This window comes from Oncorhynchus masou, chromosome 19, assembly GCF_036934945.1.
Source record: "Oncorhynchus masou masou isolate Uvic2021 chromosome 19, UVic_Omas_1.1, whole genome shotgun sequence".
NCBI classification, from domain to species: Eukaryota; Metazoa; Chordata; class Actinopteri; order Salmoniformes; family Salmonidae; genus Oncorhynchus; species Oncorhynchus masou.
The window spans coordinates 33,787,944-33,806,126 of NC_088230.1; the positions used below are offsets into that span (position 1 = coordinate 33,787,944).

General features: G+C 42.3%; 1 protein-coding gene across 10 annotated transcripts in view; it reads right to left on the minus strand.

The window, feature by feature from the left end:
* The window catches only part of LOC135506208 (MAP/microtubule affinity-regulating kinase 3-like), a 114,476-nt gene that overhangs the window by 50,290 nt on the left and 46,003 nt on the right, over nt 1-18,183 (minus strand). For 9 of the 10 annotated variants that reach the window (XM_064925716.1, XM_064925717.1, XM_064925715.1 and 6 more), the window contains exons 4-5: nt 11,680-11,728; nt 778-843 (exon numbers count right to left, since the gene is read on the minus strand). In XM_064925716.1, the coding sequence (XP_064781788.1) occupies nt 778-843; nt 11,680-11,728 (115 nt within the window). Of the gene's footprint in view, nt 1-777; nt 844-11,679; nt 11,729-12,267; nt 12,338-18,183 lie in introns of those variants that run through there. The other variant, XM_064925720.1, reaches the window with a different exon arrangement.

Consider the following 18,183-nt stretch of genomic DNA (forward strand, 5'->3'; position numbering starts at 1 on the left):
CATATCACTAAGTGACTTACCTCCACTGACATATCACTAAGTAACTTACCTCCACTGACATATCACTAAGTAACTTACCTCCACTGTAATATCACCAAGTAACTTACCTCCACTGTAATATTACTAAGTAACTTACCTCCACTGACATATCACTAAGTAACTTACCTCCACTGACATATCACTAAGTAACTTACCTCCACTGACATATTACTAAGTAACTACCTCCACTGACATATCACTAAGTAACTGTAATTACCTCCACTAATATTACTAAGTAACTTACCTCCACTGACATATCACTAAGTAACTTACCTCCACTGACATATCACTAAGTAACTTACCTCCACTGACATATCACTAAGTAACTTACCTCCACTGACATATCACTAAGTAACTTACCTCCACTGTAATATCACTAAGTAACTTACCTCCACTGTAATATCACCCACTGTAATATTACTAAGTAACTTACCTCCACTGTAACTTACCTCCACTGGCATATCACTAAGTAACTTACCTCCACTGTAATATCACTAAGTAACTTACCTCCACTGACATATCACTAAGTAACTTAACTCCACTGTAATATTACTAAGTAACTTACCTCCACTGTAATATCACTAAGTAACTTACCTCCACTGACATATTACTAAGTAACTTACCTCCACTGACATATCACTAAGTAACTTACCTCCACTGGCATATTACTAAGTAACTTACCTCCACTGTAATATTACTAAGTAACTTTTGTCCATAACATATTACTAAGTAACTTACCTCCACTGGCATATTCCATCACCAGGTAGAGAGTCTTCTCAGTCTCTATCACCTCAAACAGTTTCACTGTGGAAGGAAGGAGAAAGAGAGAGAGGGAGAGAGGGAGAGAGAGAAAGAGTAAGAGAGAGTTATTTAACTTTTGTTCATTATCTATTTCACTTGCTTGGCAATGTAAATATACAGTATGTTTTCCATGCCAATGAATTAAATTGATATTAGCCAGGTTGCCTCAGGACAGTATAGGGGCAGTAGTGCTGGCAGACAGGCTTGAGGGCCAGAGACAGACAGACAGACAGACAGACAGACAGACAGACAGACAGACAGGCCTGAGGGCCAGAGACAGACAGACAGACAGACAGACAGGCCTGAAGGCCAGAGACAGACAGACAGGCCTGAGGGCCAGAGACAGGACAGACAGACAGGCCTGAGGGCCAGAGACAGACAGACAGACAGGCCTGAGGGCCAGAGACAGACAGACAGGCCTGAGGGCCAGAGACAGACAGACAGACAGACAGACAGACAGGCCTGAAGGCCAGAGACAGACAGACAGGCCTGAAGGCCAGAGACAGACAGACAGACAGACAGGCCTGAGGGCCAGAGACAGACAGGCCTGAGTGCCAGAGACAGACAGACAGAGACAGTCTACCATAGCAGCTCACTGCAACTCTGCTGCTGCAGCCTCGAGCCCACAATCACCACCTGAGCAGTTAACTCAGCTTGTGTGTATGCGTGTGTGTGTGTATGCGTGTGTGTGTATGCGTGTGTGTATATGCGTGTGTGTGTGTATATGCGTGTGTGTGTGTGTGTATGCGTGTGTGTGTGCATGCGTGTGTGTGTGTGCATGCATGTGTGACTAGACACAAAGCACTAGGCTGAAGGAATGTAACTGTGAAATCAAAGCCTACAGTTAGGTGGAAAAGCCCCGTAATAGCAGGCTAAAGCTCGCTCTCTGAATCCCTGTCTGTTTCACTGTCTGTCTGTGGGAGTGTTCCAGAACACACTCATTTTGCAGGATAAGGATATAGCTGCCAGACTCTACTGATATTGGGTACCTGAGACAAAAAACTTCTGCGGACATTGTTAAGATCTGCACAGAATTTATGTGCAGTGTCTGTTAACACTCATTCCGACTCTTTCATAACTGATCAATAAGCCCTTGATTGGGCAAAACAGGAGTGTTAGAGCTGGAACAAAAAACAACAACACTGCACTCCTTGAGTTTCCACACCAAGAAGAGAAACCTTGCTATATTACACGATTGAAAATTCAATTTGGCCTGAAATTTACCTTGCTACTCTTCGCAAATTTTGGCATCATCTGAACGTTGTTTGCATCTGCCTGCTTAAAATGTTGCTTTGGGCTACTTTGCATCTCACCGAAGAAATTGTCTAGGGGAGAAACGCTGCAGATTTTCCAAACATATGTTGTAGGGCCCTATAAAATCCGTATTTCGAAGAACGCGGACAAAATCAAGGAAACCAAACATTAAAACAGAACTCAACAATATTCAAAAATGTATCCAAATTTGTAGGAAATGAACTAAATCATTGAACTTAGTAGAAAATGCATTAATTTGCCCGAGTAAGACATGAACAGGAAGTGAGACATGAACAGGAAGTGAGACATGAACAGGAAGTGAGACATGAACACATCAGTGATTTGTATTTTTATGCAACAGCACAGGAATTCCCCATGTCTGTATTTTGTGTAGCCGTTAACGATGATGCTAACGATAACCTGTTTTTTTCTAAATACCGCAATTAAAATGTTAACTTCAAAGTATCCTGACAGAATGATTTCATCATTATTTGAATCAATCCAGAGGCCATTTGTTTTGCAAACTCCGCCTTAACCAAACAACGGTCTCTTCCTGTGAGCACTTGCATTAAAACGGTAACTGCACCCAAAAATTGAATTTTCTTACATTTTCCCAGACCTCAAAAATGTCTCCTGATGTGGTTTAAACATTGTTGTGGACTTAAAACTTCCAATTTTGTTGTTTTGTTCCCCCCCATTTTTTAAAAATGTGATTTTGAGAGGGAAAACCTGAAACGTTGAACAACAAAATGGAGGAAAAAATGGAATCAGGCAAACAAAATAAAACAGATTTTAGAGGTTTCATGTTGGTGCAGCCACATGCTGTTCTGAAATGAGACCACAGTCTCGGTCTCTCTCCCCCTTCTTCAGTCTGACTCCCTCTATTCCCTCGCTCTTTCCCTGTCGGTATCATTTAGTCTTGTATCTCTCCCTCCATCTTGCTCTCTCCTTCAGTCGGTCTCTATCAGTCTCTCTCTTCATCACCCTCCCTATCTCCCCCCTTCTGCACTGACCTACCTGGGTTTTGGGAGCGAGGGAGTGAGAAAGTGGGTCAGCAGAAGAGTGGAAGTTGAGCGTGAGAAGCACCAAAAAAAAAGGAAAACATTCTCTTCCCCCAGGCCTAACCAGACGATCGCCAACCATGTCCTGTAAAATTCAGACCACCCAAAAGCTACACTTCGGAATTAAGGAAGCCAAACAGCAGTACAAAGTCAGGCTGGAGCAACAGTTCTCCAGCAACGACTGCTGCTGCCTGCTCGACTGCTCATCTGAAATTACTAAAAACAAATTAGGAACTACAAAACAAAAGCTCCCCCGATGTCAGACGACCCCCTCACTGCTGAATAAAGTAAACCAGTTTTACTGCAGCTTTGACTCACAAACGTCCGTCCATCACCAGGACAACACCCCTCCCTTCCTCTCTAGGCACCTCTATCCATCTGCCATCCCAGGAAGCCCCCACCCCTGGTCATCACAGAGCAGGAGGTCAACAGACTCTTTAGGAAACAGAACACCAGGAAGGCTGCTGCCTCGGACAAGGTCTCTCCAGCCACACTTAAGCACTGTGCTGACCAACTCTCTCATGTTTCCATGAACATATTCAACCAATCACTAGAGCAATGCACTGTTCAAATCAAATCAAATTGTATTGTCACATGCGGACAAATTTCCCCGACAGTGAAATGCTTACTAAATTTGCAGTATTAAGAAACGGTTCCTGCCTGTTTAAAATCCTCCATTATGGTTCTAGTCCCGAAAAAAGGTGTCCTGCTTGAACGACTACCTCAACCCACTGCAGTTCGCCTACAGAGTTGACGCGGTCAACTTGGTCCTACACTGCATCCTCAAACACCTTGATAATCCAACTAATGTGTAACGATATTATTCTTCACGTCTGTGCGCATGTGTGTACCATTTTAAGTCCTTAGTGACGTGGACACAGAGGAAATATAAGCTCGAGACCGACTGCACTGCAGCCCCATCGATGTGGATGGTAGCGTGTTTGTCACCCGTTTCTTGTAGTCCAAGATCAGCTCCTTGGTCTTGCTGACGTTGAGGGAGAGGTTGTTGTTCCGGCACCACACTGCAAGGTCACTGACCTCCTCCCAGTAGGCTGTCTCCTCGATGCCGGTGATCAGGCCTATCACCGTTGTGTCGTCAGCAAACTTGACGATGGTGTTGGAGTAATGCGTGACCATGCAGTCATGGGTGAACAGGAAGTACAGGAGGGGAATAAGCACATATCCCTGTCGGGCCCCCATGTTGTGGGTGGGTATGGCAGAGGTGATGTCGCCTACCCTCACCACCTGGGGTAGGCCCGTCAGGAAGTCCATCACACAGTTGCAGAGGGAGGTGTTCAGTCCCAGGGTGCTAAGTTTGGTGACGAGATTGGAGGGGATAATGGTGTTCAACGCTGAGCTGTAGTCAACGAACAGCATTCTCGCATCGGTATTGCTCTTATCAAGGTGGGTAAGGGCCACATGAAGTGCAATTGAGATTGCGTCGTCTATGGATCTATTGGGGCGGTATGCAAATTGGTGTGGGTCTAGAGTTTCTGGGATAATGGAGTTAATGTGTGCCATAACCAGCCTCTCAAAGGACTTTATAATTACAGAAATAAGTGCTACAGGGCGGTAGTCATTGTGGCCTGAAGCCTTGAGAACAGGAATGATGGTGGTCATCTAAAAACAGGGGGATTACAGACCGGGACAAGGAGAGGTTGAAAATGACAGTCGGGCCCCGCGGTCTTGCGGGTGTTGACCTGATTAAAGACCTTACGTCGGCCTCAGAGAGCGAGATCACCCAGACTGTCCTCACACCCAGGAATTCACACCCGACCGTCACTCCCATTCGATGTTGTTATTGTCAAAGCTTGCATAAACGTTTGTCTGGTAGAGAGGCATCATTGGGCAGATCACTGGGTCTTCCTTTGTAATCTGTAATGAACTGTTGCCCCTTCTACATGCGGTGTGCATCTGAGGCTGTGTAATATGATTCCACCTTATTCCTATTATTGTCCTTTTGCTAGTTTCTTGACTCTGCAGGTTCGTAAAAGGACTTCTTGTATTTGTTCCTGTCCTTAGCCGTAGCCTCAGGGCTGTCTGCGATTGCCTTGTGAGAGGTAGTCCTGTCCTTAGCCGTAGCCTTAGGGCTGTCTGCGATCGCCTCGTGAGAGGTAGTCCTGTCCTTAGCCGTAGCCTCAGGGTTGTCTGCGATAGCCTCGTGAGAGGTAGTCCTGTCCTTAGCCGTAGCCTCAGGGCTGTCTGCGATAGCCTCGTGAGAGGTAGTCCTGTCCTGAGATAGGGCCTCGCCCGTGAGAGGTAGTCCTGTCCTGAGCCGTAGCCTCAGGGTTGTCTACGATAGCCTCGCGAGAGGAAGTCCTGTCCTTCAGTTTAGCGCCAACCTCTTTTTGATTTGGGAAGCTTTTCGACTCACGCATACACGGTCGCCAGTTGTTTCCTCTGACACGTTGGTGCGAACGGGTTAAGCGAGCAGTGTGTCACGACCCTGCGGCTTGGCAGCGTCGTGTTTCGTGGGGAAGCATGGCTCTCGACCTTCGCCTCTCCCGAGTCCGTACGGGAGATGGGACAAGACTAACTACCAATGGGATATCACAAAATTGGAGAAAAAAATTGGGTAAAAAGTCATTTTAAAAATAAAAGTGAAATAAAAAATGATAGCGGATGCATTGTGATATTCAAGTAAAAACGCCATCTTTTGTCGAGTGGTGACATTCTCATTCCCAACTTTCCCAACTCATTCCCAACTTTTCATGGGTAGGAATTCCCCCCTTATTGTCCCAGTCTGTTCTCATTCTCTCGCTTCCTCTCTCTTACACTCACACACACTCCCTCTCACAGACACACACACTCCCTCTCACAGACACACACACTCCCTCTCACAGACACACACACACACAGTGTGTCTGTGGTGTGCGTTGTGGTGTCTGTGCGTGCATTGTGGTGTGTGTTGTGGTGGTGGGGCACATGAGAGGGGGAACAGAGGGGACCTGCTAGATGATCGCCAGGGCTTAATGACACACACACACACACACAAAGAGTGACACAAACAGCCTTTTGTACCCCCAGGAAGAAGGTCGCTGTGTGTGTGTGTGTGTGTGTGTGTGTGTGTGTGTGTGTGTGTGTGTGTGTGTGTGTGTGTGTGTGTGTGTGTGTGTGTGTGTGTGTGTGTGTGTGTGTGTGAGTGAGAGAGGAAATGGGAACACTGGATAAAGGGGGATTTCCGACCCAGGGATTAGAATAAAGTTGGGGGATGGGGGTGTCACCACTCAGAAGAGGAATTCCCAAACATGGGACAAGGGAGAAGGGGAAGAGAACTTAGGAAAGGATGGCAGCTGCCATTTCTACTGGTAATGAGTCCATTCATTCAAGAGATGAAAGAAATTCCTAATTGAAAGTGAAGGTACCATTTACACTTTGTTAAAATATGCTAGGAAAGTGTAAAACTGGAGATGTAAACAATCTGGAAGCACCTTGTGAAAATTGGGAGGCATGAAACCGTCATATGTTCATGTACTGTATGTTGTTTTTCATATCTGCACTCCTGCCTAAATAATTGCCCATTGACCTTATGGGATACATTAAAAAATTAAAAATAAACATTTTGAGAGAGTAAGTTTAAAATGTTAATTGTTTTGCTCTATAGTAAACTAAGTTGTTGGTTAGTTAGCTACAGTTATTTACATTTCATTAAGTTAGTTTGCCAGCTAGCTAGTAAAACTAAGTTAGCTTGCAGGGCTAGCTAGCTAGAGTTATTTGCCTGTATTCACATAGTTTGAGTTATTCACATTTAAGTAATTAAATTACCAAGCAAATATAAATGTGAATAACTAACTTGTAGTTAGTCCTACAAGCTAACTAAGTGCAAATTAATAGCTAGAGTAACTCAACTAAGTTAGCTAGCTAGAGTTATTCACATTTATATTCACTTGCTAAGCTAGTTAGCTAAAGTTATTCACATTTATATTCACTTGCTAAGCTCGTTAGCTAAAGTTATTCACATTTATATTCACTTGCTAAGCTCGTTAGCTAAAGTTATTCACATTTATATTCACTTGCTAAGCTCGTTAGCTAAAGTTATTCACATTTATATTCATTTGCTAAGCTAGTTAGCTAAAGTTATTCACATTTAAGTAAGCTTCCTAATATGCTTGGATGGTATCCAGATTGTCAATCCTTCATTCTGACCTTGCCAAACCGGGATATTCAGTAATACCGGCATTAAAACACACAGGGCGCTCTTCAAATTCCACTGATAGCATTGCTAACCTTCGGGTTACATAGTAAAAAGTACAGGTAGAAAATTCACATAGAGAATTCAAACTAAATGCTAACGAGCACATTTAACATTTTATACAGACTCCGACCTAAACTATACTTGTAACTAAAAAACGCTACTCACAGTTTGCTGCACGCACAAAACAAATATTAAACACCAAGGGTCTTGATCCAGGAGCGAATTTTCTGCTGTTTTGAAACGAATGTTTGATTTTGGATGAAGCTAACAACTTAGCTGACTACCTACTAAATCAGCACATTTCAGACAGTTAACTTAATAGTTGTTATAAGATATCTAGCTGGCAAACATTTAGTTGTGAATTCCATACTGTAACTAGACCACTATCCTGTGGTTTTTCCAAATATATATACTGTATTCAGCCCAAGCCTACTTGCTAAGCTAATAAGATAGATTTACTCACATTTATGTAAAGTTAGGAAGCTACTGCTCCTTAGGCTGCAGTTGATAGCTAACTTGCATAATGTTGTTCATGCTTCAAAAAGTTATTGTACAAGCACTGTGGCATAACTGTCGTGAGAGAAAAGCTGTGCTCCTCTCGAAAGTTAAACAATAGATGGGACTCGTCTACCTTCATCTAAATGTGTCTGGAGTAAATGCAGGCAGTCGTAGCCAGCCATGTATTAGGCTATTTATTAGACTATTGTTGTTCATTATTGAATAGGACTAAGTAAGTAAATCATGTGCATTTTCATCTACCAGGGTCATTAAACAATGTGTGTGAATGAGTGAAGGAACATAATGACGCACTCTGAGATGAGCTCTGAGAGACAGCTCAGTAAATGAAGGAACATAACGATGAGCTCTGAGAGATAGCTGAGGAAATGAAGGAACATAACGATGAGCTCTGAGAGATAGCTCAGTAAATGAAGGAACATAACGATGAGCTCTGAGAGACAGCTCAGTAAATGAAGGAACATAACAATGAGCTCTGAGAGATAGCTGAGGAAATGAAGGAACATAACGATGAGCTCTGAGAGATAGCTCAGTAAATGAAGGAACATAACGATGAGCTCTGAGAGATAGCTGAGGAAATGAAGGAACATAACGATGAGCTCTGAGAGATTCAGTAAATGAAGGAACATAACGATGAGCTCTGAGAGACAGCTCAGTAAATGAAGGAACATAACGATGAGCTCTGAGAGATAGCTGAGGAAATGAAGGAACATAACGATGAGCTCTGAGAGATAGCTCAGTAAATGAAGGAACATAACGATGAGCTCTGAGAGACTGCTCAGTAAATGAAGGAACATAACGATGAGCTCTGAGAGATAGCTCAGTCAATGAAGGAACATAACAATGAGCTCTGAGAGATAGCTCAGTAAATGAAGGAACATAAATGAGCTCTGAGAGATAGCTCAGTAAATGAAGGAACATGCGATGAGCTCTGAGAGATATCTCAGTAATGAAGAGGAACATAATGTTCTGAGAGATAACTCAGTAATGAAGGAACATTAGCTCTGAGAGATACGCAGTATGAAGGAACATAGCTATGAGCTCTTGACAGCTTAATGAAGGAACATAACGATGAGCTCTGAGAGATAGCTGAGGAAATGAAGGAACATAACGATGAGCTCTGAGAGATAGCTCAGTAAATGAAGGAACATAACGATGAGCTCTGAGAGATAGCTGAGGAAATGAAGGAACATAACGATGAGCTCTGAGAGATAGCTCAGTAAATGAAGGAACATAACGATGAGCTCTGAGAGACAGCTCAGTAAATGAAGGAACATAACGATGAGCTCAGAGATAGCTGAGGAAATGAAGGAACATAACGATGAGCTCTGAGAGATAGCTCAGTAAATGAAGGAACATAACGATGAGCTCTGAGAGACTGCTCAGTAAATGAAGGAACATAACGATGAGCTCTGAGAGATAGCTCAGTCAATGAAGGAACATAACAATGAGCTCTGAGAGATAGCTCAGTAAATGAAGGAACATAACGATGAGCTCTGAGAGATAGCTCAGTAAATGAAGGAACATAACGATGAGCTCTGAGAGATATCTCAGTAATGAAGAGGAACATAACGATGCGTTCTGAGAGATAACTCAGTAATGAAGGAACATAACGATGAGCTCTGAGAGATAGCGCAGTAATGAAGGAACATAGCTATGAGCTCTGAGTGACAGCTCAGTAATGAAGGAACATAACGATGAGCTCTGAGAGATAGCTCAGTAATGAAGGAACATAACGATGTGTTGAGTGACAGCTCAGTAATGAAGGAACACAACGATGCGTTCTGAGAGATAGCTCAGTAATGAAGGAACATAACGATGCGTTCTGAGATTAGCTCTGAGTGACAGCTCAGTAATGAAGGAACATAATGATGAGCTCTGAGATGAGCTCTGAGTGACAGCTCAGTAATGAAGGAACATAATGATGAGCTCTGAGTGACAGCTCAGTAATGAAGGAACATAATGATAATGAGTGACAGCTCAGTAATGAACATAATGATGAGCTCTGAGTGACAGCTCAGTAATGAAGGAACATAATGATAAGCTCTGAGTGACAGCTCAGTAATGAAGGAACATAATGATAAGCTCTGAGTGGCAGCTCAGTAATGAAGGAACATAATGATGAGCTCTGAGTGACAGCTCAGTAATGAAGGAACATAATGATAAGCTCTGAGTGACAGCTCAGTAATGTGCACTTGAGGTAAAGGCTTCACCTGCATTTAAAGCACACTTCTGGGTTTTCCAATCGCGAGTAAATCCGATTACGAGTATGAATTATGATAAAACGGAAACAATTACGAATATGAGTATGAAGACATTGGCACAACCCTAGTTCTGTACTCCCGAAGTTGACTGTTTTTGTGCTCGCCAGTTAGCTAGCAGTTCTCAACTGATCGCAGCCAATGGCTAGCAGTTTTTTACTGGCGATAAAAAACGGATGATTGCCATAGATTTTATCTGAGTCATTACTGAATTATTTAATGTAACAAATCAGACATTAAACCTTGTAAACAATTAATAGTAAATCATGGTAACCTCGTAAATAATTCAAATATTGAAACAGGTGTTTATGTGCTGACAGGTATGTATGTCAGATCAAATTGTATTTGTCACATGCGCCGAATACGACAGGTGTAGACCTTACAGTGAAATGCTTACTTACAAGCCCTCAGTCAGCATTTCACTGTAAGGTCTACCTGTTGTATTCGGCGCATGTGACAAATAAAATGTTATTTTATTTGATTGTGTGTCGTTACCCGGCTATTAAAAAGGGACAGGCGGCTATTCGAGACTCAGGAAATAATTTAAGTTTTACGGAAGTTGGTCTTAGCAAGGTGCTAATGTGCCAAAATGTTTTGTTTTGACCCCTAATGCTAATCGCTACTTAGCTAACTGGCTAGCGAAATCCACTGAGATAGGCAAAATGTTGCTAGCAAACCTTTTTCTCTGATACAGACTTGTATCCAGTGGTAGATTATAATCAGCATTGTTTGTGCAACAGCTTGTTCGTAAATCAAGAGATGAAATGGCAAAAAAATATTCTAAAATCTTTGTCTGAATGTACAGCCAGAACAGCTTGAATGCACCTTGGCATAGATTCTTACAAGTGTTTGGCACTAAACTGAAAGTATGCAACACCATTCTTCCATGAGAAATGGCACAATCTGGTGTTTTACTGACGCTGGAAACCGCCGACTCAGGCATCGCTCCAGAATCTCCCATAAGAGTTCAATTGGGTTGAGCTCTAGTGACAGACAGCCATGACATATGGTTTATATCGTTTCCATGCTCACCAAACAGTTTCAGTTACCGGAAATTACATTTTTGTCCCCCCCCCCCCCCCCAGTTTTATCATTGGAATGTGATACAAAACGAGGCAACGGTGTGCTTTAGGACCATGTGGACGCCTCAGAGATGTCAGACAGGCTGTTTGGAGTTTTAATCCCACATGATAAAAAATAACAATACATTTTTTTTTATTATGTCCCCCCCACTTCTAAAACCAAAGTTGCACCCCTGCCAGTACCCATCCATTTAAAGCCAATTGGGGTCCCAAGGGAAACACTGACCAACACTTTGGTTCTTACTCTGTCACAACAATCTCTTTCTTTACTTTTTCATTCGTTGTCATGCCAAACAAAACTGCATTCCAAGTGCCCACTGTATTCCAACCATAAAATTCCAACAGTTTACCCAACTGTTTTGATCTATAAATCTCAAGTAAAAATCGCAATATATGGTACAAAAATCATATTGTGCAGCCCTAACTTTTCCCCAACAAGATGTAAGTCAGTATGTCAGTGACTCACTTACCAATGTTTGGATGGTTTAGAATCTTCATTATTCGGACTTCCCTGAAGAGCTGAAGACAGACAGAGAAAAGAAAGGACGTTTAGAAGAAGTCAATCATTCTCTCTCATCCAGACATTTTGATTTTTGTATTGTTATTATTATTTTTTATTGACCTTCATTTAAGTCAGTTAAGAACAAATTCTTATTTACAATGAAGGCCTACCAAAAGGCCTCCTGCGGGGACGGGGGCTGGGATTAAAAATAAAACTAAATAAAAATATAGGACAACACATCACGACAAGAGAGACACCACAACACTACATAAAGAGAGACTTAAGACAACAACATAGCATGGCAGCAACAACACAAGAAAATACAGCATGGTAGCAACACAACATGGCAGCAGTACAACATGGTAGCAGCACAGAACATGGTACAAACATTGTTTGGCACAGACAGCACAAAGGACAAGAAGGTAGAGACAATAATACATCACGCGAAGCAGCTACAACTGTCAGTTGAAGAACAGATACAAAGCTGGTTACATTCTGTGGTTGAGAGAGGGGCCGTATACAGGCCAATACTGGACAGTAAAACTAAAGTACGTACTTTAAAACAGGTTTCCACACATAGTCTCACAACACAAACACATATTACTTTTCCTATTGTTACTTCAAGTCTCTCTAAGCCTTTATACCGCCGCGAAAACAAATCACACACACAAGTTACTTCGACATGAACGAGAGAGAGCCTCCCAACTCTCCCAGACTATGACTTTCTGGGATGTTTGCTAAACACTTCCTCTGCATTTCTTTCCCTCTCCCTATTTTCATTTCCTCCCTCCCACTTTCCCTCCTTCATGAAGGAGCAGGACAGTCGCTCACTCCTGTCTCTGGCCACTTTTATGTGATTGGCCCATGGGGGGTGCCCTGGGTAGTCCTTCCCTGTTCCTTCCTCCCTCCATCCATCCATCTACAGGGCCTTCAGAGAGTATTTACACTCCTTGACGTTTTCCAAATGTTGTGTTACAACCTGAACTTAAAATGTATTAAATTGAGATTTTGCGTGTCACTGACCTACACACAATACCTCATAATGACATCACAATACCCCATAATGACATCACAATACCCCATAATGTCAAAGTGGAGAAAAGTTTTCGATTTTTTTGTACAAATTAATAAAACACTGAAAAGCTGAAATGTCTTGAGTGAATTAGTAGTCAACCATTTTGTTATGGCAAGCCTAAATAAATTCAGGAGTAGTATATTTGCTTAACAAGTCACATAAGTTGCAAGGACTCACTCTTTGTGCAATAATAGTGTTTAACATAATTTTTAATGACTACCTCATCTCAGGTCCCTCAGTTGAGCAGTGAACTTCAAACACAGATTCAACCACAAAGACCAGGGAGGTTTTCCAATGCCTCACAGAGAAAGGCAGCTATTGATAAATACACCATGCAATCAATACACCCAGACACTACAAAGATACGGCGTCCTTCTTAACACTAACACAGCCTGGCCTTTCAGCCTATAAGTGCCCGCTAGAAAACGTTGCCGGGAATCCCCTTCAGCAGATGCATCAGATACATATCAACCCACAAGGTGTACAAACATAAGCACCAACTCTTGATAAATAGTGCAGAAACTATTATAAAGGATAAATTGCATGAATAAATATTTGTGGAAATATATCAATTGTTTAGATAGAGTCAAGGATATGTTTTGTATAATTCTACAAATTCATAGAATAAACATAGGCCTATAGCGTATTTTAGTTTCCGTTACAATAAAAACATCAGCATACTGTATTTGAGTTATATTAATGAATAAAGTCCAGTTACAGCTTCTTCTGACAAAGTAGAAAGGAAAAACATAATAATAATATTAATAATATAAGCAACAAGGTCACAGGTGAAATGTGTCATATTCCTAAACAAAAGTACCAGTGCATGAACAATTGTAAAGGATTAAACAAATAAATGTTTGTGGAAAAATGTTAATGACAAGATAAAACCAACAAATGACTGTTTTTATATCAGACACTGTATTGTGCCCTTGTACCTGTGTCTTTACGCATGAATCAATCTCAGCTGCGGGGCTTTGTGTGAGCAAGCCCCAAAAACAAGGATCTGTTGTACTGCACAGTTTTCATGGGCTTTGTTTTGTGTGAACCTGACACAGGTGTGGCATGGTCTCTCAGCAGCCGTTGCGTGGCATGGTCTCTCAGCAGCCGTTGCGTGGCATGGTCTCTCAGCAGTCTCTCCGTTGCGTGGCATGGTCTCTCAGCAGCCGTTGCGTGGCATGGTCTCTCAGCAGCCGTTTGGCATGGTCTCTCAGCAGCCGTTGCGTGGCATGGTCTCTCAGCAGCCGTTGCGTGGCATGGTCTCTCAGAAGCCGTTGGCATGGTCTCTCAGCAGCCGTTGCATGGTGGCATGGTCTCTCAGCAGCCGTTGCGTGGCATGGTCTCTCAGCAGCCGTTGCGTGGCATGGTCTCTCAGCAGCCGTTGCGTGGCATGGTCTCTCAGCAGCCGTTGCGTGGCATGGTCTCTCAGCAGCCGTTGCGTGGCATGGTCTCTCAGCAGCCAGCCGTTGCGTGGCATGGTCTCTCGTGGCATGGTCTCTCAGCAGCCGTTGCGTGGCATGGTCTCTCAGCAGCCGTTGCGTGGCATGGTCTCTCAGCAGCCGTTGCGTGGCATGGTCTCTCAGCAGCCGTTGCTTGGCATGGTCTCTTAGCAGCTGATTACTTAAAAATCAAACAATGTGATATTCTGGATTTTTGTTTTAGATTCCGTCTTTCACGGTTGAAGTGTACCTATGATAAAAAATACAGACCTCTACATGCTTTATAAGTAGGAAAACCTGCAAAATCAGCAGTCGATCATATATTTGTTCTCCCCATCAAATATTTGTTCTCCCCACTGTACAAGAGTGCAATAAATGCTTTGAGTTCATCCATAGACATGTCTCAAGTACTGTTGCCTTTTCTGTGCGCATGAGCAACAGTACAATCTCTGATGTGCTGCAACTTCTGCATGTCACAAACTCATCACTCTTTTCTACCCAAACCGTGCCATCCCTCCCAGACTCGTCTCACCGTGGCAGTTGGGATCACTGTCTCAATTGGCTCGGTTCTGGTTTTTCTGCGGTGAGGCTCGGGCATTGGAGGCAGAGGCTCGAAGTCAACATCAAAATCCAATTAAGACTCTTCATCAGCAACGTCGATTTCAAGCTCAATATACGATCCTCCATCATCTAAATTCTGCAGCATTTGCAATGCTGTCAGTGCATCCATTAGTTTGGTTGGGCTTGACATTGTGAACTACACATGTATGTTGTACTCGGTCTGATTTGATTCTCCCGGGGGAAATTATATACCATTTCTAGCCTTTCATAATAAAAGTCGACCGCCACAAATCATCATTACGGGCGGCAGGGTAGCCTAGTGGTTAGAGAATTGGACTAGTAACCGAAAGGTTGCAAGTTCAAATCCCCGAGCTGACAAGGTACAAAATCTGTTGTTCTGCCCCTGAACAGGCAGTTAACCCACTGTTCCTAGGCCGTCATTGAAAATAAGAATTTGTTCTTAACAGACTTGCCTAGTAAAATTAAGGTAAAATTACACTATTGTTCTAAATTCAATCATCCTCTTAACCTTTCTCATTATCCTCATCATTCAGTTCATTGAAGTCACAAGCACCATTATCCGTTTCTATCTGATTTATATCATTCATCCATTCATCCATTGACAACAGAATAGCATATTTTAATTTAAATTGTATTATGTTAGTAGTTTTTGCCTAGTAACCAGATCAATGCTGCCACGCGACTGGTCATGTGCTGAATGCAGCGACCGCATTGATATTCTAGGAAAAAAAGTGACATTTGGAAATAGAGCTGCACCTATTGAATTTATTTGGCAAAGGTAAATGTCATAGAAACTGATACTTTCTGATACTATATAGAAATAAAAATGGTTTACCTGCATGTGACTCTGAAGGAGGATTTGACAGGGATGCGCCTTTCCCTGCATGTCAATGACAACATGCGCCCACCTCTTCATGTACAATGTGACAACTGATTGGTCTAATAGTCACTCATCAGATTATTGTCAATATAATATTGTCTATAGGCTAACTCTTATGTGTGAAATTAGTTTGGGTATAGTTTAGGTGTAGTTTTGATGGGCTGGCTGTGCAGGCTGACTGGCATTGTTTGTTTCCCGCTCATCAACTTGGAGTCAAGGATATCTTTCACATTGTTCTAAAGGCCTACTGCAACATGTAGCATGTTTGGGTTTCCTTTACAATAAATGTAATTACTAATAGAGTTAAAGCAAATAAAACAGTCCAGCTTATTTTTACAAAGTAAAACATAAAGAGAATAGTATCAACCCACAAGTCATACGGTAAAATTATTTACTGCTGATAAATAGGCATAATGCAAACTCATCAGTACAGGGAAGGAGGGGAAGGAGCAGAACACAGCTTATTTTTGGCAGATTATTTTAATTGACTAAATCAAATGTCAATGGCCATTGGCCTATGGGGGTTCTAGTGTTTACTCAGTTGCCGGAGAGGAAGGAAACCACTCAGGGATTTCACCATGAGGCCAATGGTGACTTTAAAACAAGAGTTTAATGGCTGTGATAGGAGAAAAAACATGGATGGATCAACAACATTATAGTTACTCCACAATAGAAGGATGCCTGTACAGAATAAAAATATTCCAAAACATGCATCATGTTTACAACAAGGCACTTCAGTAATACTGCAAGAAATATGGCAAAGAAATGAACTTCATGTTCTGATAACAAAGCCTCATGTTTGGGGACAAATCCAACAACACATCACTGAGTCCCACTCTTCATATTTTCAAGCATGGTGGTGGCTGCCTCATGTTATGGGTATGCTTGTCTTCGGCAAGGACTAGGGAGTATATGATAAAACGTAAATTGAATAGAGCCAAGCACAGGCAAAATCCTAGAGGAAGACTTAGGTTCAGTCTGCGTTCCAATAGACACTGGGAGACAAATTCACCTTTCAGCAGGCCAAATATACACTGCAGTTGCTTACCAAGACGACATTGAATGTTCCTGAGTGGCCTAGTTACAATATTGAAATCTACTTGAAAATCTAAGGCAAGAATTGAAAATGGCTGTCAAGTATTGATTAACAACCAACTTGGCCGACCTTGAAGAATTAAAACAATTATAAATGTGAAAATATTGTACAGTCCAGGTGTGCAAAGCTCTTAGAGCTAACATGTATTGACTCAGGGGTTGAATATTTATCTAATCAAGACAGTGTTTTATTTTTCATTAAAACATTTTTTTTTACAGATGTTAAAATGTTTCTTCCACTTTGAAATCCATTTTAAATCCCACAATTGTAACACAACAAAATGTGAAAAAGAAAAGTGGTCTGAAGGCCCTGTATCTGCCTCTCTCCCTCGCCCTCTCCTTCAGTCTGTCCATTTCTACGTCAGTAGACACCAGCTTTAAACGATCCATTAGCCTAATGAACCTGGGAAAGGACTGAAGAACAAGTACAGAGAGAAACCACTCAGTCTATTTGTGCATTTCACATGGGAGTACATTCCATGTTATTTGAACTCAATTGAATTCTAAACTTAAAATTGCTTTACTGTACATTACCTTGTAAGGCCTAACATGACTTGAGAGGACCCACAGTAAGTATGGGCTTTGAACACAGTCAACACACAACCCTGGTGTTGTTAGCTGCTTACAAAATGCACAAACTGACTCACCTGATCAATGACTGCTTCCTCTTCCACCCTCAGTTTCTCTGATCTCTGCAGTCTTTGTCTACCTCTACATGTGACACTCTCTCTATATCCAACCACCTCTCTCTAAATCTAACCACCTCTCTCTAAATCCAATCACCTCTCTCTAAATCCAACCACCTCTCTCTAAATCCAACCACCTCTCTCTAAATCCAACCACCTCTCTCTAAATCCAACCACCTCTCTCTAAATCCAACCACCTCTCTCTAAATCCAACCACCTCTCTCTAAATCCAACCACCTCTCTCTAAACTCAGAAAAAAAAGTTTTCAGCAAACTGTGTAAATATTTGTATGAACATAAGATTCAACAACTGAGACATTAACTGAACAAGTTCCACAGACATGTGACTAACAGAAATGGAATAATGTCCCTGAACAAAGGGGGGGGGGTCAAAAGCAAAAGTCAGTATCTGGTGTGGCCACCAGCTGCATTATGTACTGCAGTGCATCTCCTCCTCATGGACTGCACCAGATTTGCCAGTTCTTGCTGTGAGATGTTACCTCCCTCTTCCACCAAGGCACCTGCAACATCCCGGACACTTCTGGGGGGGAAATGGCCCTAGCCCTCACCCTCACCCCAACAGGTCCCAGACGTGCTCAATGGGATTGAGATTTGGGCTCTTTGCTGGCCATGGCAGAACATTGACATTCCTGTATGGCTGGTGGCATTGTCATGCTGGAGGGTCATGTCAGGATGAGCCTGCAGGAAGGGTACCA